The 24,666-nt window shown below is 37.4% G+C and overlaps 1 protein-coding gene across 1 annotated transcript in view; it reads left to right on the plus strand.

Moving 5' to 3' along the window:
• NCKAP5 (NCK associated protein 5) overlaps nt 1–24,666 on the plus strand; it is an 870,988-nt gene that overhangs the window by 332,875 nt on the left and 513,447 nt on the right. The window contains exon 3 of the mRNA XM_022590669.3: nt 7,046–7,109. Coding sequence (XP_022446377.2) covers nt 7,046–7,109 — 64 coding nt within the window. The remainder of the gene's footprint in view (nt 1–7,045; nt 7,110–24,666) is intronic.

Consider the following 24,666-nt stretch of genomic DNA (forward strand, 5'->3'; position numbering starts at 1 on the left):
CGAGTGTCTCTGGAAAGTGACCTGGATAAAACCATGACCCAAAGGGGCAGAACTTGGAACTGAACTGAAGTCCAGTACCATCACCTGCCAAACTTAGGGAATAGTGGAATCAAGACCTATAATAGGGATTCTCTGTAATTAAAAGACTTGTGGAAACAGACCTGTTTTTCTATATGACTTGTTGCTAAAAAGCATGAAATTTGAAAAATAACTCTCTTTAGAAACAGGAGAATGCACCTTCCCATTTCAAGGCAGTTTACTTTCTATTTTTTGATAAAATCATTACCTACCATTTATTTTAAAAGCTAGCTTTGAATACAACTTTGAATACCCAGCACTCGCGTTATGCTTAGTGCATCTTATGACACAGGTGTGCCTAGGTATGCTTTCTGTCTGTTAGACCCTGAGCTCTCTGAATTTAGAACCATCTTATTTATCTTTATTTCCCAGTGCCTAAACTCATTAAGCTCAACTTTAAGTGTTTGCTGAATGAATTAGAATCTCCACCATCATTGGATTACTCTATATAATCAGCAGGATATTCCAAATAAAGTAAAATAGAGATAGATGCATACGTTATATAATACATAAAAATAACTGAGTTTTAAATACTTTAGAATATAGGAGCTTAACCTAACGACCAAAACTAACATGAAGGTCCAGTTTGGGGGGATATTAGAAGATTCTTTAATAGCCCAATCTCTTTCCCACAGTAAAGGAAATTGACTTTGGGTTTGTAAGATGCCCCATAATGTTTTTTTTTTTTCTTTTTAAACACATGTGTGAGCCTGCTTAGTTGTTCTGCTTTATTTTTCTAGAAGAGTCAAGTAGAAATTGTACAGATTAGCTGGCAGAGTATTTACTGTACTGACAGCTTCCTGGGGGTGCATTTCGATCGGCACCCTTCAAATGCATTGTGTGTATAGAGCAGTTTGGGGTGATGAGACTCACAATGAGTAGAAGTAATTCTCCACACTCACACTGAGTGCCAGTGCGGCCCTTCCTCCAGGGCAGCCTCACGGGGGTACCATCTGCCTGGTGGAGAGCAGGGCTGCACAGTGGCGTCATCCTTACCCATTCAGGATGGGTGCAGGGCTTCCTTGAAAATGGCGACAGAACACTGATTTGTCTCCAGACAGGCCTGCCTTCCCCACTCCTACAACAGATGGCTGCTCGGTGCCCTGAAGTCGGACGTCTCCACACATCACAAACTGAATACGGTCCCCCTTCGAAAGCTGCTTACCCCTCGGGGAACATTTTTTCTAAACATCCAAACCTTTTCAGGTCTTTTCTGCCTTTTACAAATGCCAGCATCCTGTTGGTATCATTGTAGGCAGTCTTTCCATGGGCTTAACTTGTAGATGTATCTGTAGTTTTCTGAAGATCCGTGGTTCACATAAATAACTTTGTTGTTGTTTATTATGATCTTTAGTTGAGATTTGTCGGCGGCTGCACTGAAGGATTTAGAAACCTGGGACCAATTCGCCATTTGTGCATAAAATTGAATAAAAATGTAGCTCTGTTTCATCCTTCTTGGAGGGAAAGATCCTCTTTGCATTTAACTGAAAGAGAAGCAAGTGTTACCATCACTTGTTTTATTGTGTGTTTGTTCTTTATGCCCTTCTCTTATCCCTGTTCTGTAAGTAAGGGTCCGCAGCTCTTGATAAAATATCTCTGGGCATTTGTTTTGCAATCACAAAGTCATACCCCCTTCATAATGAGCTACTGGCTTTGCTACAAAGACAAAACAAAACAGAGACGTATTGCAAAAGCACAGTTGTCAGTTTTTAGCAGATGAGCGAAGACCTTCAAATAGGAACACAAGTATTTAGGAGTGTGTTTAATTTGCCTTGGGTAGCATGCAAGGCAAGGATTCCTTATTTTTTACACAAAGCTGTTTTTAACAACCCCGAATTTGCATGAAAAAGATGATGGTCCCGGTTGGTTTCACACGTATATTGGGACCATGGGGTTTGAAGATACGGTTTGCCAAGGGACTACTAAACCCAAGAGCAGATGAGATTACTGTAAAAAAAAAAAAAAAAAAGACCCATTTATTTTTAATACTTTAAGTTCATAATTTGAGCCCAGAAATATTAACATCTAGAAATCCTAAGAATTTGATCGTAGATAATTTCACCCATTCAACTCCATTACTTCCTTAATTTTAATAAAGAATGACAATTCTTCTTTCATACACAAAAAAATACTATTCCTACTAAGAAAAACTCCTGCTGACATAAACTGCACACACATGGAATACCAAAAACTTGAAAGATTTGGGAGATACAAAGTATTGAACCTCAAGAAAGAACCTTTTTGGTGTGTTTTAGCCTTGAAACCCTCTTTTCAAAGGAAATATGATTCAGAGGCCTACTACATAAAATAGCTCCTAGTACCTAAAATTGTGGTGCGCCTCCTGTAGTGGAACTTAACTGGCACTGGTCTTGCCCACCCACCCTGTAGAAAACCCTGGGCTGTTATTCGGAACCCTTAGAAGTCTTTGCTCCATGACATTATATATGTTGCATTTCCTGAATAAATGATTTAGAACAATTACAGAGCATGGACCCAAAGAGGCATTTGTATTTGTTGGTCATGCAAATTGTCCTTCACCACCAGGCTGCTTTGAATGAGAGTAGATCCCGAAAAGTAGACTAAAGCGATTTTCCAATTTGTAAATTAGGATGACCAGAGAGCAGGGTTAGGGTTGGGGGTTATCCTTCCTGTGACCCAGACTACTCTGAGATTCTCCACGTTTGTGTCACACATTTCCACGTGGCTGTTTGAAGTCGGGCACATCTCTGCTCACGTAGCGGTAGGTCAAAAGTAAAGTTGACGTTTCTGGTTTTACATATTTTACTCTCTGTTGCACCAGATCAAGTGGCTAATGTGCTACCGCTTCCGAGATGTTGGTTTGCTATGTTGGTTCATTCATACTTTATTGAAGGCCAAAAAATAAAATGTGTGGGCAGACTACAAAATTTTATGATTTATTAATATTTTCCTTCTTAAAAACTATGTGATGGCTAAAACCATTGGAGTTTTCTTTCCAATTGAACTGAATAAGATTTGACAAGCACCTATACCATGTGATATTTCCTAATAGTGTGATAAAGGAAATCTGTTTTAAGGATAAAACAGTGATGTTCCTAACCTTTACACTGTATTAGAATTTGTTTTATGATTCAGTAGGATGAGAGTGATAAGATAGACTCTTGTTCTGTTTCTAGAAGTGTCTTTTTTGTGCTAAACTGCGCTTCTAAAAAATTAGTAGGCTGTTGGTATCTATATATTAAATCTTTCTCTGAAGATTCAGCAATCAGAAATGATGATTCCAGGAAATTTTCCAGAACGCCTTCCATTTCTAGTTCTGTATCTGTCTTCGGGGCGAAATTCTCAAAGTGTGGGCCTGGGATGCTGGGTGCTTCCAAGACCCTTTTAAGAGATCCACAACGTCAAAACTATTTTCATAAGCTAGTATTTGCGTTTTCTTCCTTACATTCTTTTGTTGGTGTGTAGTGGAGTTCTCTAGAAGCTATATGACGTGCTCTCACAACAAGTTGAATGCGGAAGCAGATATGAGAATCCAGCTATCTTCTGTAGAGCCAGATGTTAAAGATATATTTGCAAAATTTTAAAGCAGTGTCACTCTTCTTATGAAATTTATTCTTGTTTTGGAATATAATATTTTTCATAAAAATGTTTTACTTATGTTACCATGGATTTATTAATTTTTAATGAATTTGTAGGTAACTATTTTTTAAAACTACCTGTTTTCATTTATATACGGTAAATATCTATGAACGTAACCTACTTGAACAGAAAGTCTTTTGGTCAGCATCAGTAGCTATAACCCACGTAAACAAGCTCTTTTGGGTCCTCGGTAACTTTCCAGAATGCAGAGGGGTCCTGTGGCCCAAATATATGAGAACCGCTGTACTTTTATCCCCTCATTCAGTGTCCTCATATAGGAATTTACTTTGTTGACGCTTACTCAGATATTTACCTGGTAGTCCATGGAAGCTGTGCTTATCATAATTTAAAAATGTGTGTAAAAAGCTTTTGTGGCCAACTAGAACCAGAAGGTGCCCTGTGGGAATCATCGTGTATGCGTGTGTGTGTGTTGGGTACTCATAAATGCAAATTGGTAGTTATTAGAAAGTCTATCATGCTGGGCAAATTGGTATTAGATTCTGTGTCTGATTCCTCACTCAGCAAATCGCAAACATTTATTTTGTTTCCACTAAATGGCCCTTAGTAGGTGTTATAGAGATGGACTAAATGTGATCTCAGCATTCAGGGCAGCAGCTGGTACAGTGCTATACCACAGCTACACCACACTACACCGACTACACCACAAATGACCACGTGCAAAAATGCATCAGTCAGCAATTTTGGCTGCCACCCTTGTGGTCAAGGAGGAACTTATTTAGAGGAAAAGATATACTAAATAAACAGTCAAGGAAAATATAAGACAATGTGGATTAGAGTTTAGACTAGAAGTTAAATGTCTCCGTATTCAGTATACAGAGAAAACAATGAGTTCAGGTGTTGTTATATTAACTTAATTATCATCCTTAGTACCAGAGCAGCTTCTGGGTTCTCTTTATTTAGTTTCATGGAGTTATACATCCCAGTGAGAAATAATTTATAGATTATTTTGGTAAAAATTTTGACAGTGTAAAAGTAAACCTTTCAATCCGTGATCGTGGTGAGTGTGTGTTTTTATGTGTATGTATAAAATCTCCTTTAATTGTTCTAAGCAGTGTTTTGTGGTTCCTATGTAGCAGTTTAAGTCTTTTATTACATTTATTCCCTAAGTATTTTATATTATTACAGATTCTTTAAACTTAATTTTCCAGTTGTGTGATGCTAATACATAAAAACAGAATTGATTTTTGTATATTGACTTGTATCCTGTGACTTTGCTAAATTATTAGCTGTATTGTTGTTTTGTAAATTCCTTAGGATTTTCTGGTTAGAAAATTATGTCATCTGTGAATATAAACGATTTTACCTCTTCCTTTTTGTTATCTGTGTCTTTAATTTCTTTTTCTCACCTTATCAAACTAGGTAGGAGTTAATGCCGTCTTTGAACTTTCATGAATGAGATCATAAAATATATACTCTTCTGCATTTGCTTATTTCACTCAATGGTATTGTTGTGATGAGGTCTTGATTATTCCTTCTCAGTAGTTTATGGTATTTCAGTGTATAACTATGTTCAGGTTTATCCATTCTATTGTTAATGGGTGTGTGCATTTTCAGTTTAAGGTTATTACAAGTAGTCCTCCTATAAACATTCTAGTACGTGCCTTTTAGTGAACATATATATGAGTTTCTGTTGAGTTTATACCTCAGAGTGGACTTACTGAGTCATAGAATATAAAGTGTGTTCTTCTCTATTTTTTTGTCCTCATGAGTATTTGCCACGTGTTTAATTTTCATATTAAGCCAGAAGTGTGTCGCATTCTTCTCTTCCCTCTGCCTTTTCATCTGCTCATCGGGACTTGGGTCAGAGAACACGTGTAGGCTCTCTGCCTTGTTTACCTCTAAAAGAGGCACGTGACCCCATCTCTCTCTGGCTTCTTCCTGCTTACCTTTTTGCCCCTCTCATAGGGTATAAGCACAGGTCCTGCTCTAGGCTCCCAAAACTTGTATACGCCAAAAGTCTCCTGACTCTAGTTTTCCTCCTTCTAGTCTGTCTTTAGGTGTTTATTCAGAGAGAGAACTGTTCCTACTAAAAAGCTACTACACTTTAACCAAACTAAAATATCGGGTTGGCCAAAAAGTTCGTTCAGGTTTTGTGTTAACATCTTACTGAAAAACCCAAATGAACTTTTTGGCCAACCCAATACATGCCTTCTTGATAGTCTTGGGCATTTCAAAGACACAAGCAGTTAGAAGGGGAGAAATCCTCTCCCTCCTCTGGGATTCAGGTTGCTTCCTCTCTGTTTGCGTGTAGCTGAATCCTGTGTAGAGGGAGGGCTGAGGGATGCAATAGCTTCACACCTCGATAGCAGTAGAGGATTTCAGAGAAAATTCTTGCTCGAACTAAGATTTGAGAATTACTGGAAGAGTTCACTTATCCCTACTTCTTCTCTCAGCTGTTTTAAGAATAATTGAAAAGCTGGCCAAAATGAAGATATCTGTCACTTTACAAAGTAGTCTTAAAATTTTGGTTAATATTAGATTTTTTTGTAAGAGGAATCAGAATTGCAATTATAGAGGACACAAAATGAACCCTGTTGTGAACTAAAGAATACTTAAATAATTTGACTTTCAATTCCATATTTTCATATTTCCTAGACCCTGAAAAATGACATGCAGAATTTTTATTTAGGTTTTGAACTAAGGAGAACCTAAAGTTTGATTGTAATATTACTACTTACCAGTTGGAGGCTCCAAGACTGAATCAGGAAGAAATAGAAAATATGAACAGTCCATATGTTATTTAGCCTCTCTTAGCCTCAGTTTCCACATCTTTGAAATGGGGATAATAAAACCTATTATAGGGCTGTTTTCAGGCTCACATGAGATCAGGTAAAATGCTCAGCCCCATGCCTGTTATGTAGCAAGCCTGCAAAGGATTTTCTATTTTTATTTCGAGAACGGTACAGAGTTACATTTTGTTTGCTTTATTAAATTCAGTTATCAGCACAGGGCAACAAAATAAATAAGAATAACGAAAATATTTATGAGCGAACTTGATACAGAAAGAACAACTGAAATATTTTAGCCATGGAAAATTTATTTACAAATGATATATGTTAATGAACTTAAAGGGAAGCTTTGAGTTGGCATTGAGCATTCGTTTGGCTATTATAAAATCCAAGGCAAAAGAGCTCTTTCATGACACACAGTGAAAACAATGCACTCATGACCAATCACTTCAAATATTTATAGAAAGCTTAGTGGAGGAAGTGAGCTAAACCAAGGAAGGGATTCCTCTGGAGACCTCAGAAGAATGTGTTGAAGCCAGGCCGGTGTACCTCTGCGTTGAGAAGGATGGTCAACTAATCACGTGCTTTTGCTTCTCCAGGGAGAAGTTGGCCGTGGCCCGACTGCAGAGAGAAGTTGCCCAAAGAAGAAGTGAGGGGGCCATGGTAAGTCCCAGCTGGTCTGTCCTGATTCCCAACCTCCCTTCCGAAGTCTCTGGCTTGAAAGGCATTTTTGTCTCGTTAAGGATTTCAAAGGAAAATATTTGCTTGTAGCAAACTGAGTGCTGTATTGGTAAATAATGTGTTTATAGTGCAGTTTAAACAGATCTGCCATTTGCTGAGAGAGAGGGAAATATTAATTGGGAAAAAGAACTCTTTGAGCTTTAAGGAGGATGTTCAGATGTTCAAAGGGTTGTACGGCTTTATTTATCCTGAAGGTCTACTGGATGCCCAGGCTTCCAGCTGTGAGCACAATGTCCGTAAAGGAGCGCTCTCAGATTTTTCAGACAAGGACAGTGCAACTTAATTCAAGCCTCTCAGTTCTTCGAACCTGAAAAATAAACAGCCTAAAAGAACACTCAGCTGTTTGCTAACGTAATTGTCTTTTAGCGTCTTCCTTCTCTCCAAGCTGTTTGCTAACGTAATTGTCTTTTAGCGTCTTCCTTCTCTCCACTCTTTGTGGTGTAATCTCCCTGTCCATTTCAGCGTGTGCCATTTAGGAAACTGATGTTTCCTTGTGTCTTGAATTGTACTAAAAATCAACACGGTTGTTCTGGCCTGTAGCAACTTCATTTTGTAGACTTTCTTTGCCAAAGTATCTGCCTGTGTGCCCCTCTAGTATCAGAGATGGCTGTCGGGGGACCTGGGGAATGGACTTGTGTGGGTTAACTGCTGCTGCTATCTCTGAGAACAAAATATGACATCAGATTTTTTCCAAACGTATAGCAAAACAATGGCACACGTGCAACTTTTCAGCTAATGCTTTTTTGAAAAGAGAAGCCACGCATTTTCAGACCCTGAAAGCTGCTTCCATTTGATTTCATGAGAGTTAATTGACAATTCATCTGCTGAAAAGTGTAAGAAATTTGTAAAATAGGCTGGCCTTGAACTTCTCTCAAGAGGGAAGGCAGAGGGCTGGAACAAGAGGTTGACTGTTGAGTGGATTCTGGAAGGTTCCGTGGCCCTTGAGCTTGCTAAAATACTTGGTGATCATGTTGTTTGCTCTGCTAGTGATCTTAAGGCAAAGAGAATCTTGACTGTTCCAAGAATACGATGAAGCTGCTCGCAAGCATCTTTGAGCAATGACATGGGAATAAGTTGAAGAAAATGAAGGTTTAGTTAAACGGTGAACTGAAAATGTTCAATCTGGACTTTTACTGCATTGCAAAATGTTGCTGAGCTAGGCCATTCTGTAATGTTTCCATCTTTGTTCAGGCTAGCTAGCTCCTGTTCAACACTTCATCGGCTATGTTCAAAGTGAAGGTGAAGAAGTGACAGCTTTTCTAGGTCTGTTTCTTCATCCTTAAAATGCGGAAGTTGGGATTGTATGATTTGCAGTCCTGCGAATGAGCGTTTGTTCATGTAAAGTTTTGATAATGGGAAGATTTTTCTGGTAATAACTAAATGTTATTTAAGTTCATAAGAACAGGCCCCTAAAGAATGTATCTTTCTGATTCTGACATTGAATGAGCCTGAGTTGAAATCATCTCAGACAGATAACTGTCGAGTTTTTCATAAAACGAAACCCCCTTTTAAAACGTTATAGAAGTTATTGTTCAGTGTAGAAAATACCCAGAAAACACAGGCAAACAAAAAGTGACTCTGGTTGCTCAAAAACCAACTTTGGAAAAGTTACCAGTGTTTTGTTACTCATCTTCAAATAATGTTAATGAAAAATCACATTTATGTATTGACCGATTTAACCAATAAGTTATGGAGCACCTAACCCTAACCCTACCCAGCACTATTCTAGGCATTGGGGAAGCATCAGTGGAAAAAACAGGCAAACATCTGAGAGCTTACATTCTACTCGTTAGGGAGACAGATGTTTGATGGAATTACCGTCAGATGGTGGAGGCAGCTATGAGAAAATAAGATCAGGGTAGGGGAAAGTGGGATGCTAGGGGATCAGTATGAGTGTTCTCGGTAGTAAATCACTGAAGAGTTAGTATTAGAGGGACGTTGAGGAGGAGAGGGAATGAACCATGATGGTAGTTCCAGCGGGGGGTTAGCGTTCCTGGCGGGGAGGTGAGCAAGTTCAAAGGCCTGCATTGCCTGAGGAACAGCATGGAGAAACAGGATGGCTGGAGGGCATGAGGGAGAGGCTGAACAGTAGAAGATAATTCAGAGAAGTGACTGGGGCAGAGGAGTATGTCATCAAGGTCCCCAGAGATCTCTGGCTCATGCTCTGAGTGACAGGATCCACTGGAAGGCTTTTAGTGAGTGCCCTGATGCCATCCGATTTACTACTGTTCATACGACTGTTTCCCCCAATTCCGTAATTGATCACATCTCAATTCTTCAGAGACACCTAAGCCCTGATTTTTATTCATGTCCTTTATTTTGCTTTTTTCTCCCCCTTTCTTGGTATTTTTCCCCCTCTTTCCTTACCTAGTCATCCCCCATCCCGAATTTTCAACTTAATTATATGCTTCAGCTTTTCTGCTCCTAGGATTCATTTATTTCTGAAGGCCTGATTCCTTCAGTATCTGACAGCTCCTAAAATCAGGGAGTTCTATTAAGCCTCTAAATTTAATTCTTGCTGTTATGAGCCCAGAACTTTTGTCACATTTTTAGCAGAAATGGAAAGCAGTTCATCGCAACCAGATCACCTTATGCTTTTAAAGAATAATATTCACAGTATGCTATGTTTTATCCACATGAAAGGAAAAATGGTATGTATGGAAAACGTTATACAAGTATTTTCAAAATGCTGTATAATTGAAGCAGATAATTATTTTAACAACCATCAGTGAACCTGTTATAATCGAAGTCTTTAATGCAAAACATGGCCTTTTAAAAATTTGACTATGCAATAAATCTTTCTACTTACAAGTTTTTAAGGTAGTACCCAAGGCATCATTTTTGAGAGATTTCTTCTTTTAACACACTGTTTATTTTGGAACAATTTTAGACTTCCATGAAGTCTCACACCTGCATACTCTTTAACCAGTTTTCTAGTGTTAATACTGACGTAACTATGGTGTAATTAAAGAAACTGAGAAATTAACATTGGCACATAACCATTAACTAAGTTCCAGATTATTTTGGAATTTCACCAGTTTTTGCAATAATGTCCCCTTTCTGATTTAGGATTCAGTTCAGGGTACTGCACTGCATGTAGAAAGATTTCTTTTTGCTGGCTGATTGACACATGTGGAAATAAGAAAGAATATGGATTTGGGAATGAGGCAAGTCTGGATTCAAAGTCCGGCTCCATCAGTAGTTAGCTATATGACCGTGGACACATTCCTTTATGGGTTTTTAACAATTCTGTCTGTGCTTTTGTTCTGTTAACTCAGGTCTTTATTTGGGAAAGCTATCTTTGAGTATATTATATGTTTCCTATTTGTTTCTTTGTTCTTCCACGAAATAACTATTGCCATTGTTTTCATACTTACCTTTCAGTATTTTTCACAAACTGCTATAAGATCATGTTTCTCTTTATTCTGGGAGATTGTATTTCAGCTTGTGTTTTCTCTCACTGGCTCAATTTACTGCAAGATCTTTTCTGTCCATAAGACTTTGATGTCATCTTAAACTTTGTTATATGTAAAAAAGGCCCCTTTTACCCCAAGAGTATATTCATTCCCAGTATCTTCTAGAATGCATATAGTTTTTATTTTTCTATATGTAAACCTTTGCATATTCTAGGTGGAATTACATTGGTGTGAGGTAGGGATCAAAATGAGTGTTTGCCCAAATTAACTGTTCAATAAATGATGTTGGGAAATTAACTAGTATCTAACCTTTACTGTCGCATTTACCATCTTCCAAATTCAATCCCTATCAATACGCCTCAATTACTGGATGGCTTATTCTTTTCTACTAACCTTATTTAGTCTATTCTTACGATAGCCTAAATTGTTTTAATTACTAGAAATTTGTCTATTTAATGTTTTATAGGCTGAATTCTTTCTGATTATTCTTTTTTATCCAAACTTAAAAAGATAATTTTATTTATTGAATAGCAATCAGGGTTCATGAGTTAAAAATATGTATTTGGATTTTTAAAAAAAGTATTTTTATATGTATTTATGACACAGGAGTACCTCAGAGACTGTTTCAAAATGACATGAAAAATGGCTTAATATGTTTATTTTTTTTACATTTATATTAAATTTTTTTTAAAGAATGTCACTTCTACCGCTGTGAGTTTGTCTTTGTTTTTTATCAGTATCTCAAGAACACTAATAGTCTACCAAACATAATTTTTTATTTATTTATTTTTTAATTTACTTTTGCTGTGTTGGGTCTTCGTTTCTGTGCGAGGGCTTTCTCTAGTTGTGGCAAGTGGGGGCCGCTCTTCATCGCGGTGCGCGGGCCTCTCACTGTTGTGGCCTCTCTCGTTGCGGAGCACAGGCTCCAGATGCGCAGGCTCAGTAATTGTGGCTCACGGGCCCAGCCGCTCCACGGCATGTGGGATCCTCCCAGACCAGGGCTCGAACCCGTGTCCCCTGCATTGGCAGGCAGATTCTCAACCGCTGCGCCACCAGGGAAGCCCAACATAATTTTTTAAATGTTTGGTTTAGTTATGCAAAGTTAGCAACACTGTATGGTTCCTTTTCATCCCATTCTGTCTGGGGAAAAGAAAAATATCCATTTTTGATTACTCATCTCAAGACACTAAGGAAGCATAGTATCCCCATTTAACCTGTTGGAGGATTCCCTTTTTTCCTACAGCTGGATATTCAGACACTGACTGGGTGTTACCATCCTGTACCATCAGCTAAATTCAAAACCATATCCTCTTGTCTTTTTGCACAAGAACATCCAAGGGGTAACTGTCAAAGATTAGAATATTTGACAGTTGTATCAGGAATTTGAGAAAAAGCAGAGAAGAGTTGGAGGAAGTAGGGAGATCAGAATCCTTGGACACTCTGTGACTTCCTTGCTGGAGGATGGGGCAAACTTAGGTCAGCAGAATCCCTCGCCAGATCTTATTCATTCAGTGCCACAGTATGAACAGCCAGCGGTGGTGATAACTGGAGTTAGCTGGATTCACTGATACAAAAACACATTAAAGAAACTTCATGCCTGTGGACCCACAGTTTCTAGTGGGTCTCTGTTTAACTGCAGGGTTCTCTTCTTCAAGTATCTGCATAGTGTTTGAGAGCTTTAGTCCTAGTCTTATTTTTAACTTGTTGGTCCCCTACCCTGTGCAGCATGTGAGTTTATTTTCCCTCTTAGTCATTTGTAGAAAGCAAAAGTCACAGTGTTAAATAACTGTTATTTAAACAAGAAGAGATAATTTCTTTTAACTTAAGAGACGCCTGTAGAAATAGGAACATTGCAAACAACCCAGGTGATATTGCCTTGGTGAGTTTTCAGGATTTTGCCCAGTGTGCCCTTCCTCTTGGCATTGCTGCACAGCTGTATTGTCTGGCTTCTGGTAGACAAGAGGGCAGCCGAGAAGGGAGATTCAGAGTTTGGAAACCCAGAAGTAAGGGGGCCTGAAGCTGTAGTACCTAAACATGTCAATTCCTACTGCTAGATTTCCTGGGGACAGGTGTTTAGTTTTGTTTCACAGCAGCGCAGTGGGTGATACAACTGATTTTCTAACTGCTAGTAGTCAAAGGAGGAGGGTTAGGATTACAGGGTGAACTAACCTGTAACCTATTTTTGTGTTTCTTTTTTTTTTGAGAAAAAATTGACATATATCATTATATTAATTTGAGGTATACAACATAATGGTTCAATATATGTATACAGGTTTCCCCTGCTATCTGAAAAGAGAGCATTCCTATGAAACCTTTGGTAAGCTGAGATGATGTAAAGCGAGACACAATTACCTTTTTTTGTAATAGTAAACATATGCTTTGGATTTCTTTTGGTTAGTGGAAAAAAGTACAGATGCAGGTCTTTCATAAAAGTGAAGTCGTGCAAAGCACACTTTTAGAACGCGGGGGCTACCTGTATTTTGGGAAATGATCACCACAGTAGGTCTAGCTAATATCCTTCGCCACACACTTACAAACTGTTTTTCTTGTGATGAGAAATTTTAAGATCTACTACTCTCTTAGCAACTTTCAAATATAAAATACAGTATTATTAACTATAGTCACCATGCAATATATTACATCCTCAGGACTTACTTTATAACTGGAAATTTGTACCGTTTGACCCCCTTTACCCACTTTGCCCACCCCTCCCCTCTCCCTGCCTCTGTCTTTGTATCTATGAGTTTGTCTTTTTTTTTTTTAAGATTCCACATCTAAGTGACATCACGTGGTATTTGTCTTTCTCAGTCTCACTTATTTCACTTAGCATAATGCCCTCCAAGTCCATCCATTGTTGCAAATGACAGCATTTCCTTCTTTTTAATGGCTGAGTAATATTGCGTTGTATATACTATATACTAGATTTCCTTTATCCATTCATCCATCAATGGACACTTAGATTATTTCCATGTCTTACCTATTGTAAATAATGTGGAAACAAACATGGAGGTACATATATCTTTTCAAGGTAGTGATTTTATTTCCTTTGGATAAATACCCAGAAGTGGAATTGCTGGATCATATGGTAGTTCTGTTTTTAATTTTTTAAGAAACCTCCATATCGTTTTCCATAGAGTCTTTACCAATTTACATTCCCATCGATAGTACACAAGGGTTACCTTTTCTCCACATCCTAGCCAACACTTACTTCTTGTCTTTTTGTGAATAGTCATTCCAACAGGTATGAGATGATATCATATTGTGATTTTGATTTGCACTTACTGAGTGATTAGTTATATTAAGTACCTTTTCATGTACCCGTTGCCCATCTATATGTCTTCTTTGGGAAAAGGTCTACGGATGTCCCTTGGAGATATTGTAGGTCTGGTTCCAGACCATTGCAAAAAAGCGAATATCACAATAAAGTGAGTCACATGAATTGTTTGGTTTCCCAGTGCGTATAAAAGTTATGTTTACACTGCACTGTAGTCTGTTAAGTGTGCAATAGCATTATGTATTTTTAAAAATACATACCTTAATTTAAAAAGTACGTTACTGCTAAAATATGTTAACCATAATCTGACAACACAGGATTGCCACAGACCTTCAATTTGTAAAAAACACAAATATGAAACACAGTAAAGTAAGCACAAAAAAACAAGCTATGCCTGTATTCAGATTTTCTGCCTATTTCTGAATTGAATTGTTTGTTTGTTTTGCTGCTGACTTATACGAGTTCTTTACATATTTTGCATGTTAACTCCTTAACATATATATGATTACAAATATTTTCCCCCATTTAGTAGGTTACCTTTTAATTTTGTTGATGGTTTCCTTTGCTGTGCAGAAGCTGTTTAGTTTGATGTAGTCCCCTTTATTTATTTTTCTTTTTGTTGCCTTTGCTTTTGGTGTCAAATCCAAAAAATCATCACCAAGATTGATCTCAAGCAGCTTTCTGCCTGTGTTTTCTTCTGTGAGTTTTATGGTTTCAGGTCTTATGTTCAAGTCTTTAATCCATTTTGAGTTAATTTTTGTGTATAGTGTAAGATAGTGGTCCAATTTCATTCTTTTGCTTGTGACTGTCCAGTTTTCCCAACACCATTTATTAAAGAGACTGTTTTTTCCTCATTGTATATTCTTGCCTCCTTTGTCATAGATTAAGTGACCATATATGTGTGGCTATATTTCTAAGCTCTCTATTCTGTTCCATTGATCTATGTGTCTATTTTTATGCCAACACCATACTTTTTTGATTACTATAGTTTTGTAATATGGTTTGAAATCAGGAAGCATGATGTGTCCAGCTTTGTTCTTCTTTCTCAAGATTGCTTTGGCTATTCACATTTTTTTTGTGGTTTCATACATATTTTAGGATTGCTTGTTCTATTTCTATGAAAAATACCATTGGGATTTTGATGGAAATTGCATTGAATGTGTAGATTGCTTTGGGTAGTGTGTATATTTTAACAATATTAACTCTTCCAAGCCATGAGCACAGAATGTCTTTCCATTTATTTGTTTTTTCTTCAATTTCTGTCATCATTGTCTCAGCGTTACATTTGGTTAAACTCGTTCTTAGTTATTTTATTATTTTTGATGTAATTGGATTGTTTTCTTAATTTCTCTTTCTGATCATTTGTTATTAGTGTATGTAAATCAACCGATTTTGGGAAAACTTGGTTATAGTCTCATGGGAAGCTTGGACGTGTCTCCTTGTATTAACATATTAATGTTAGCAGCGGTCATGGCAGTTGAGTTTAAAGTATCATCCAAAGAAGAGAAGCATCTTGGACAACACACCATTCACAGTGCTTATCATTAGCTGAAATATAGCCATAATACATCTCTGGAAATAGAACCAGGGGTGTTTTTCTCTTGTTCACAACAGCCAACTTCATAAGTTAAAAAGCCAAGTAGACGTGTCTTTCTAAGAGTTTAGAACGGTAGATGCCAAACTTTAGGACATGTTTCTGTATATGTGCTAAACTTTGGAAATAGGCCCTGCGTATTATTTTGTTCATTTATCTGTTCAGCTTATCCAAGAGAGAATAAAATGAAGTCATTGCTTTCATAAAATTTATACTATAAAATACTTATTGCCCAAATACATCAATGTCATACTTTTCATGATCTCTGTTCACAGTCAGTAATACCAGAAATCAATAATAATCCCTCAAAACAGAATAACTTTGACATTTTTAATAAAATATTTTGTTATTCGCTTAAAATTTTTTTTGAAGTACAGTTGGTTTACAATATTATGTTATTTTTAGGTGTACAGCAAAGTGATTCTGATATATATATATATTTTTTTTATTCACTTTTAAGCAAATAAATTATAAGAGAAATTAAAAATATTTAAGCTGAATGAAAATGAAAACACTCCATTTACACAAACTTAGGCAGTGTAGTTAAATCAAAACTATACACCTTTAAATGTATGTAATAGGAAAAGAGAATATTATAAATTAATCAGTCATTTGAGTCAAGCAGCAATAAAGAATAATAAACATAAAGAGAGAAAAGAAATAATGAAATAAAAACCAGAAACCAATGAAGTACAAAATGAAAAACTAGTGCAGTTTTCAGCAACATTAATTTATCCACATACGCATAAAAATTATAAGACAATTAGACTTGTGACCACTAACTGGGTATTTGACCTGAAGAATTATTGTCAATATATAGATATAAACTTGATATTATGGTCGTGTGTTTCAAAAGAGTTCTTACTGTTTAGAGATATGCAGAGAAATATTTGCCAGTGAAATACTGTGATGTCTGGGTTTACTTCAAATAATACTGAAAGGGGAGAATAGCTGGACGTGTAGGTGAATCAAAATTGGCGATATTTGATAATTGTTGAAGTTGACTGTTGATTATACATTTTTCTACTTTTACAAGTGTTTAAAATGTTTCATGATAAAAAGTTTCTTAACCCCCTCCTCCCCTGGAAAGCTGCCAGGCTCTGATGATTTTACAGAGGAGTTCAACCAAACCTGTAGTGAAGGAGATAATATTTTATACAAATTGGTGCTGAAAGAAGATGAAAGAAGTATCCCCAACTCACTGTTTAAAAAATAAAAGCTAAACTTTTCATTGGAGAAAAGTTATACATTTACCAAACAATTGCACAGACAGTAGAGAGATTTCCTGTATGCCTCATACCCAGTTTCCCAATTATTAACGTCTTATTGTTGTATGGTGCATATGTCACAACTAAGGAACCAATATCAATACATTATTATTAACTAAAGTCCATTCATTGTTCCCATTCCCATCGTTTCACCTCATGTCCTTGCTCTGTGTCAGGATCCTATCCAGGATAACCATTACATTTTCTCATCTTGTCTCCTTACGCTCTTCTTGGTTGTGGCAGATTCTGAGACTTCCCTTGTTTTTGCTGACCTTGACCATTTTGAGGAGTCCTGGTTAGCTATTTTGGGACATTTGTCTCAGTGAGATTTGTCTGCTGTTTTTCTCATGATTAGACTGGGATAGATTTGGGGGAGGGAGGCCACAAGTTAAAGTGCCGTTTTTATCACATCGTATCAAGGTTGCGTATTATCACTATAACTCATCATTATTTAGGTGAACCTTGACCACGTGGCTGAGGTAGTATTTGTCAGGTTTGCACTGTGAAGTGTCTCTCCCACCACCCCCTTCCATACCGTCCTCTTTGGAAGGAAGTCGCTCTGCATGGCCCACGCTTAAGGAGTGTGCAGTCGTGCTCTTCCTCCTGAGCGTGCAGTATCTATGTAAATTATTTTGAATTCTTCCACATGGGAGATTTGTTTGTTCTTTCCTGTTTATTTATTCAATCATTTATATTACTATGAATGCATTGATATTTACTTTTATACTTCGGGTTATAAACCAACATAAGCCACGTAATTTTGTTGCTCTATTTGTTCAGCTTTGGCCATTAGGAGCCCTTATAGTTGGCAATCTTGTCCCTCTCACACACTGTCGTCCTTGTTTTTGTTTGTTTTCCTCTCCTCGCCTTGCCTGTTCTTTTCTTTTCTTTTCTTTCTTTTCTTTTCTCTTTCTTCTTAGCACTTTCTTACTTTCTAGTTTTACAAGATACTTCAGGCTCATCTTGTATATTTCCCTCCCGCAGTCTTAGAATCAGCCATTTCTCTAAGGAGCACTGGTTTTATTTAATGGACAAGGGTATTTGAAACTAAGATCTGGGTGCCAGGTGCCAACTCACTTTTATGAGGCTTATTTAAAGTGGGATTTATTCCAGGAATGCAATGATTGCTTGACATTAGAAAATCGAGGGGGCTTCCCTGGTGGTCCAGTGGTTAAGACTCCATGCTCCCAATGCAGGGGGCCCAGGTTCAATCCCTGGTCAGGGAGCTAGATGCCACATGCCACAACTAAGATCCCATGTGCCACAGCTAAAGATCACACACACAGCAACGAAGATCCCGTGTGCTGCAACTAAGAGCCGGCACAGCCAAATAAATAAATAAATATTTTTTTTAAAAAGAAACTCGATTAAAATAATTGACAGCAGTTATAGATTAAACACAGAACAGAAACTCAACAGATACAGAGTAAAACGTTTGATAAAATTCAATACCAATTCACAATAATTAAAAAAAAATGTAGTCAGCCAAGAACAAAAGGATGTTTTCTTAAATTGATAAAAGGTGGCCGTGGAAGATCTTTAGTAAAAATTGTGCTTAATGGTGAAATGGTAGAAGCGTTCCTTTTGAAATCCATAACCAGACCAGGATGCTGCCTGTCAGTGCTGCTATTTATTTTTATACTTCTGGTCCTAACTAGCCTACGATAAGTAAGTGATATAAGGGTTGGGGAAAAAGCAGTTTGTATTATTTGCAAATGATGATCATCTAAATAGAAAGTTTAGACAAACTTTTAGAAGATTGCTGGGTATAAGATGAATATACAGAAGTTAATAGAAATCCTACATATCCATCATCAACTCTTAGGGTAGTTTTAAAAGACAGTACTTAAAATAGTTTTTTTTTTTTTTGCGGTACGCGGGCCTCTCACTGTTGTGGCCTCTCATGCTGCGGAGCACAGGCTCCGGACGCGCAGGCTCAGCGGCCATGGCTCACGGGCCCAGCCGCTCCGCGGCATGTGGGATCTTCCCGGACCGGGGCACGAACCCATGTCCCCTGCATCGACAGGTGGACTCTCAACCACTGCGCCACCAGGGAAGCCCTAAAATAGTTTTTTTTAAAGGTATCTAAGAATAAATCTAAAAAGGAATACGTAAGATATCGACGGAGCAATTGTTAAAGAGTATAAAAGAGGAGAGATAAATTAGTGCAGAGATGGGCCATATATTCTTGGAAGGGAAGACTCAGTACCATAAAGGTATCCACTTACCCCAAAGTGACTTATACATTCCATGTAATTCTAATCAGAATCCCAAAGGGGTTTTCACAGAATACAAAAAGCTAATCTAATATTAATATTTAAAATGTAGGGTTTTTTTTAATAAATTTATTTTTAAAATTTATTTCTTTTTGGCTGTGTTGGGTCTTTGTTGCTGTGCGCGGGCTTTCTCTACTTGCAGCGAGCGGGGGCTACTCCTCGTTGCGGTGCACGGGCTTCTCATTGCGGTGGCTTCTCTTGTTGCGGAGCATGGGCTCTAGGCGCGGGCGCTTCAGTAGTTGTGGTGCGCAGGCTCAGTAGTTGTGGCTCATGGACTCTAGAGCGCAGGTTCAGTAGTTGTGGCGCACGGGCTTAGTTGTTCCGCGGCATGTGGGATCTTCCCAGATCAGGGCTTGAACCCATGTCCTCTGCAATGGCAGGCAGATTCTTAACCACTGTGTCACCAGGGAAGTCCCAAAAATGTAGGTTTAAGTATAGATGATATGATTTTAAGGAAAAGATAACAGGAGGTGTTGTATCCTGTCACACATGAAGATTTATCATAAAGCTAAAGCAATTGAATCTGTGTAGTGTTGGGCAGAGATATCCAAATAAACCGGGAGAACAGAATGCAGAGCCTTGAGTAGGCCACATGTAAATAGGAATCTATAATGGAAGTAGAATTACAATTCAGTGAGGAAAGAATGGACAATTGAAAAAGGCCACTGTGACAATTTATAGAGTAAATTACACAGTTTCATTGCTACCAGGTACAATGCACAGAAGTAAATTTTGAACGAATCAAAAACTGAAAGCAACGTTTTAAGATTTTTAGAAGTAAATGTAAGGAAATCTCCTTATAATATTGAAATAGGGGAGGATTTTATTTTTAAAAATAAAGGGAAAAAAATAAAGGAAGGAAGATAAAATGTACAAGGAATAAAGAGAAAGATTGATAAATCTTAGTACATTAGGAATTAAAACCTTTGTTCAAAAAAAAAGAAAAGAAAAAGAGATCATTAGCAAAGTGAAAGAGTGAGCTCCTGGCTGGTATAAGAGATTTGCAAGGCAAACCAATAGGAAAGTACCATGACCATTTAAATTTTTCTTGTTCAGAAAAATGCAGAATATAGATGAAAACATCACTGGGATAACATCTCATGCCTATCTATTTTGAAACAATTTTAGAAGTCTGAAAATGCCCGTAGGCAAGCATATGTGGAAACTGGAACTCTTCTGTATAGTTGGTAGTAGTATAACTGACGTAAACATTTAGGAAGCCCATTTCGTGTTACCTAGAAAGAAGAATGTGCAACACAGCCTGCGATCTAGGAATTCTACTTCAGTGCTTTGAACCTAGAGAAACTAACATATATGCAAAGAGACTCATGTAAAGATATGCACTTTAGCACTGTTTCTGATGATGAAAAAGTCAAAACCGTCTCAGAGTCCCGCAGGAGGAGATAAGATGAGGCAACTGACTTCTTCAAACGGTAAAATAATACGAAGCAATTAAAATGAACTATATCTGCATGTACCAACATGGACAAATCTCAAAAACACTGCATTGATTATTGATATACAAGTAGAAGAAATCTAATATGTATAGGAACAGCACACACCGAGTTGAGCATAATGAATACTTCTGCGGAGGGGGAAGTTCTTAAATTATATCCACTCATTTAATTTTTTAATGAAGCAAATATCATAAAATGTTTAAAAAATTTGGATAAAGTTAAGTGACATCTTGTATTTCTGAAATATTTTCTGAATTTTAAAAATATTTTTTTATTAACAATATTAAGTAAATGTAAGTGAAAATTTTGAAATTAAAAAATAAATATAGGGTTAAGGGTGTAAGAGATATAAGCTATTAAGTATAAAATAAGCTACAAGGATATGTTGTACAACACAGGGAGTATAACCAACATTTTATAATAACTACAAATAAGGTATATAACCTTTAACAATGTGAGTCACTATATTGTACACCTGTAACTTATATAATATCGTACAGCAACTATACTTCAGCAAAAAAAATAAAGTTAACTATGTGAGGTGACGGATGTGTTCATTATCTTGATCTTGTATAATGTATCAAATGTAAATATTTGTATCAAATCATCACACTGTACAGTTTAAGTAGATATCAGTTATTCCTCAGTAAAGTTAAAAAATTACAAAAATAAAAAATAAATCAAATCTGTAATACCATCAGAAGAGAAGATAGGAGAAATTAGAAGAAAATATTAGATTTCTCAGAGGAAACTATTAGAAAATATAAGTTGTTTTTATGATCAGGGCATAGTTAAGTCATGTCTCCACATGACACCAGGGCCATAAACTGTGAAGGGAAAAATGGAGAATAGATAGCTAAAAAGCCTTTACTTCTGTTGAGCAAAAGTTACATAAACTGAGATAGTAAATTAAGCACCCTTTTTTTTATTGCAACAGACATGATAGAAAGGCATAAAATTCTAGGAATTGCCAGAATTGTAGCTAAAAACATAGCTATGTTTTAAAAGTTGGATCCATCTAGAGCCTCTAAGATTTTCCTAGGATTCTTTCAAGTAGAAATAGTGTTCCTGAAGAGAGCATTCTTAATCACAAATTCACCTCTTGCTAACCTCAGGTCTAGTCCACAGAAGATTTAGGTTAAAATCTACACCTTCCTTTTATTGCAAGTCAGATACTAGAGATGAGGGACACTATTCTACCAGGAAACTTGGGAACTATTCAGAATTTGTTCCAGTTTCAAGTAAGGTGGGAGTTTTAGGAGACTGCTGAATTACTTAGGCACAAAGAGTTCCATAGTCCTTCACGTGGCTGGAATGGCCTTCTTTGCCTCTGTGTTTTGTGTTTGAAAAGGGGACAGGGGCCTTCCCTGGTGGCGCAGTGAATCCTCCTGCCAATGCAGGGGACATGAGTTTGAACCCTGGTCCTGGAAGATCCCACATGCTGCGGAGCAGCCAAGCCCGTGCGTCACAACTACTGAGCCTGCACTCTAGAGCCCGCGTGCCACAACTACTGAAGCCCATGCCCCGCAACAAGAGAAGCCACCACAATGAGAGGCCTGTGCACCGCAATGAAGAGTAGCCCCCACTCGCCGCAACTAGAGAAAACTCGTGCATAGCAACAAAGACCCAATGCACCCCAAAATAAATAAAAATAAAATAAATCTTTTTAAAAAAGAAAAGAAAAGGGGACAGGGAGGTGTAGGACACCATGAAGCAAGGCCCTTCCCCTTTTTGTACTTAAAAAATTTGAAGTGGGGCTTCCCTGGTGGCGCAGTGGTTGAGAGTCCGCCTGCCAATGCAGGGGACACGGGTTCACGCCCCGGTCCGGGAAGATCCCACATGCCGCGGAGCTGCTGGGCCCGTGAGCCATGGCCGCTGAGCCTGCGCGTCCGGAGCCTGTGCTCCGCAGCATGAGAGGCCACAACGGTGAGAGGCCCGCGTACCGCAAAAAGAAAAAAAAATTTGAAGTGAAATTTACATACAGTGAAACACATATCATAATTGTCCAATTTGATGAGTTTACAAAGATGTATTCCCCTGTGAAACCAACACTCCACATAGGAATACTGAAAATATAGGATATTTTTATTATCACAGAAAATTCCTTCTTCACCCTTCTCAGTCGTCCCCCACCCCAACTCTTGCAGGAACAAACATTGGTACACCTCAGATATTTTGTGTATTAGTTGCATGTTCCTGAATTTTATATATATGCTGTCATACAGTATATATTCTTTTGTGTCTGGCTTCTTTCCTTCAGCATAATGTTTTTGAGATTCTTCATGTATTGTGTGTTTCAGTAGGTTTTCCTTGTGTTCTGGGGTTTTTTTTAATAGTCGAATGGTGTTTCATTGTATAAATATATCACAATTTGTTTATCCAGTTTCCTTTTGACAGATATATGGATTGTTTTAATTTGGTCTATTACAAATAAGGCAGCTGTGAAATCCTTGTACAATTCTTCTCGTGGACCTGTCAGTCCATTATTAGATACATGATTTGCAAATGCTTTCTCCCATTCTGTTAGGTTCTTTCACTTTCTTCGTGGACAGTGCCCTTTAAAACAAAAAGGTTTTGATTTTGAAGAACTCTGTTTTTTTCTTTTGTCACTTTTGGTGTCGTATCTAAGAAGGTTTTGCCTAACCCAAGGCCATGAAGATTTTCTTCTAAGAGCTAGTTCTAGCTCTTATATTTAGGTCTGTGATCCATTTTGAGTTTTTTTTGTTGGTATGTGTTGTTTGAGAACGGGATCCAACTTAATTCTTTTGCACGTGGCTATCCGGCTGTCGTATCACCATTTGTTGAAAAGATTATTCTTTCTCCCATTGAATTGTTTTGCACCCTTGTTGAAAATCATTTGACATGAATGTGGAGGTTCGTTTTGGTCTTTCGGTTCTTTTTTCTTTTTGATGTTTTTAATAACAGCTTTATTGACATATAATTCACATACCGTAACATTCACCCTTTTACAGTGGACAATCCAGTGTTTTTAGTAGGTTCAAAGAGTTGTGCAAACATCATCCCTGCCTGACTTTTTAAAAAAGTTTTATTGGAGTAAGTATAGTTGATTTACCATGTTGTGTTAGTTTCAGGTGTCATCCCCAAAAGAAACCCTATACCCATTAGCATGGACTTTCAGTTCTATTCCAGTGATCTATATGGTTGTCCTTCTGCCAGTACAATGCTGTCTGGATTACTGGAGTAATCAAGTAACGCAAGAGCTACTGTGCATTAAGTTTTGAAATTGGGAATTGTGTATCTTCCAACCTCATTCTTCTTTTTCAAGATTGCTTTGACTATTCTAGGACTTCTGCATTTTGATATGAATCTTAGGGTCAATTTGTTAACTTTTTGTGGAAAAAAAAAAAAAAAAAAAGGCCAGCTGAGATTTTAATAGGGAATTCGCACTGAAATGGTCAGATTAGTTTTGCTGGTTATGGACTTTATATGAATGAATCTGAAGTACATACTCTTTCACGTCTAAATTCAGAGTATGTTTTTGAGATTCATTTATGTCTTTGTATGTATTAATAGTTCATTACATCGCTGAGTAGTAGTTCAGTGTGTGAATACACATACTTTACCCTCCTGTTGTAAACTTTTGGGTGGTTTCTAGTTTTTAGCTATTATGAATTAAGCTACTATGAACATTCATGTGCAAGTCATTATTATGGGCATATGCTTTTATTTTTCTTGAATAAATACATAGGAGTGGAATTGTTGGACCGTATGATAAATGTATGTTTAACTTTATAAGAAATGGCCATTGTGTTTTCCAAAGTAGCTGCTCTATTTTACACTTCCACCCAGTGATATATGAGAATTTTTGTCGATTGACATCCTTGCCAATATTTAGAACTGTTAGTCTTTTAAATTTTAGCCCTTGTAATGGATATGTGATGGTATCTTTATTTTTTTATTGAAGTATAGTTGATTTACAATATTATATTAGTGTCAGGTGTACAACATAGTGAATCAATATTTTATGGATTATACTCCATTTAAAGTTACTGTAAAATAATGGCTGTGGGACTTCCCTGGTGATCCAGTGGTAAAGAATCCGCCTTCCAGTGCAGGGGACGTGGGTTCGATGCCTTGTCAGGGAACTAAGATCCCACATGCTGTGGGGCAACTAAGCCCAGGCGCCTCAACTAGAGAGCCCACGTGCTGTAAACTACAGAACCCAGCGCTCTG

The sequence above is a fragment of the Delphinapterus leucas genome, chromosome 8 (assembly GCF_059928025.1).
Source record: "Delphinapterus leucas isolate spDelLeu-1000000601 "Yukka" chromosome 8, BTC_Dleu_Yukka2, whole genome shotgun sequence".
NCBI lineage: Eukaryota > Metazoa > Chordata > Mammalia > Artiodactyla > Monodontidae > Delphinapterus > Delphinapterus leucas.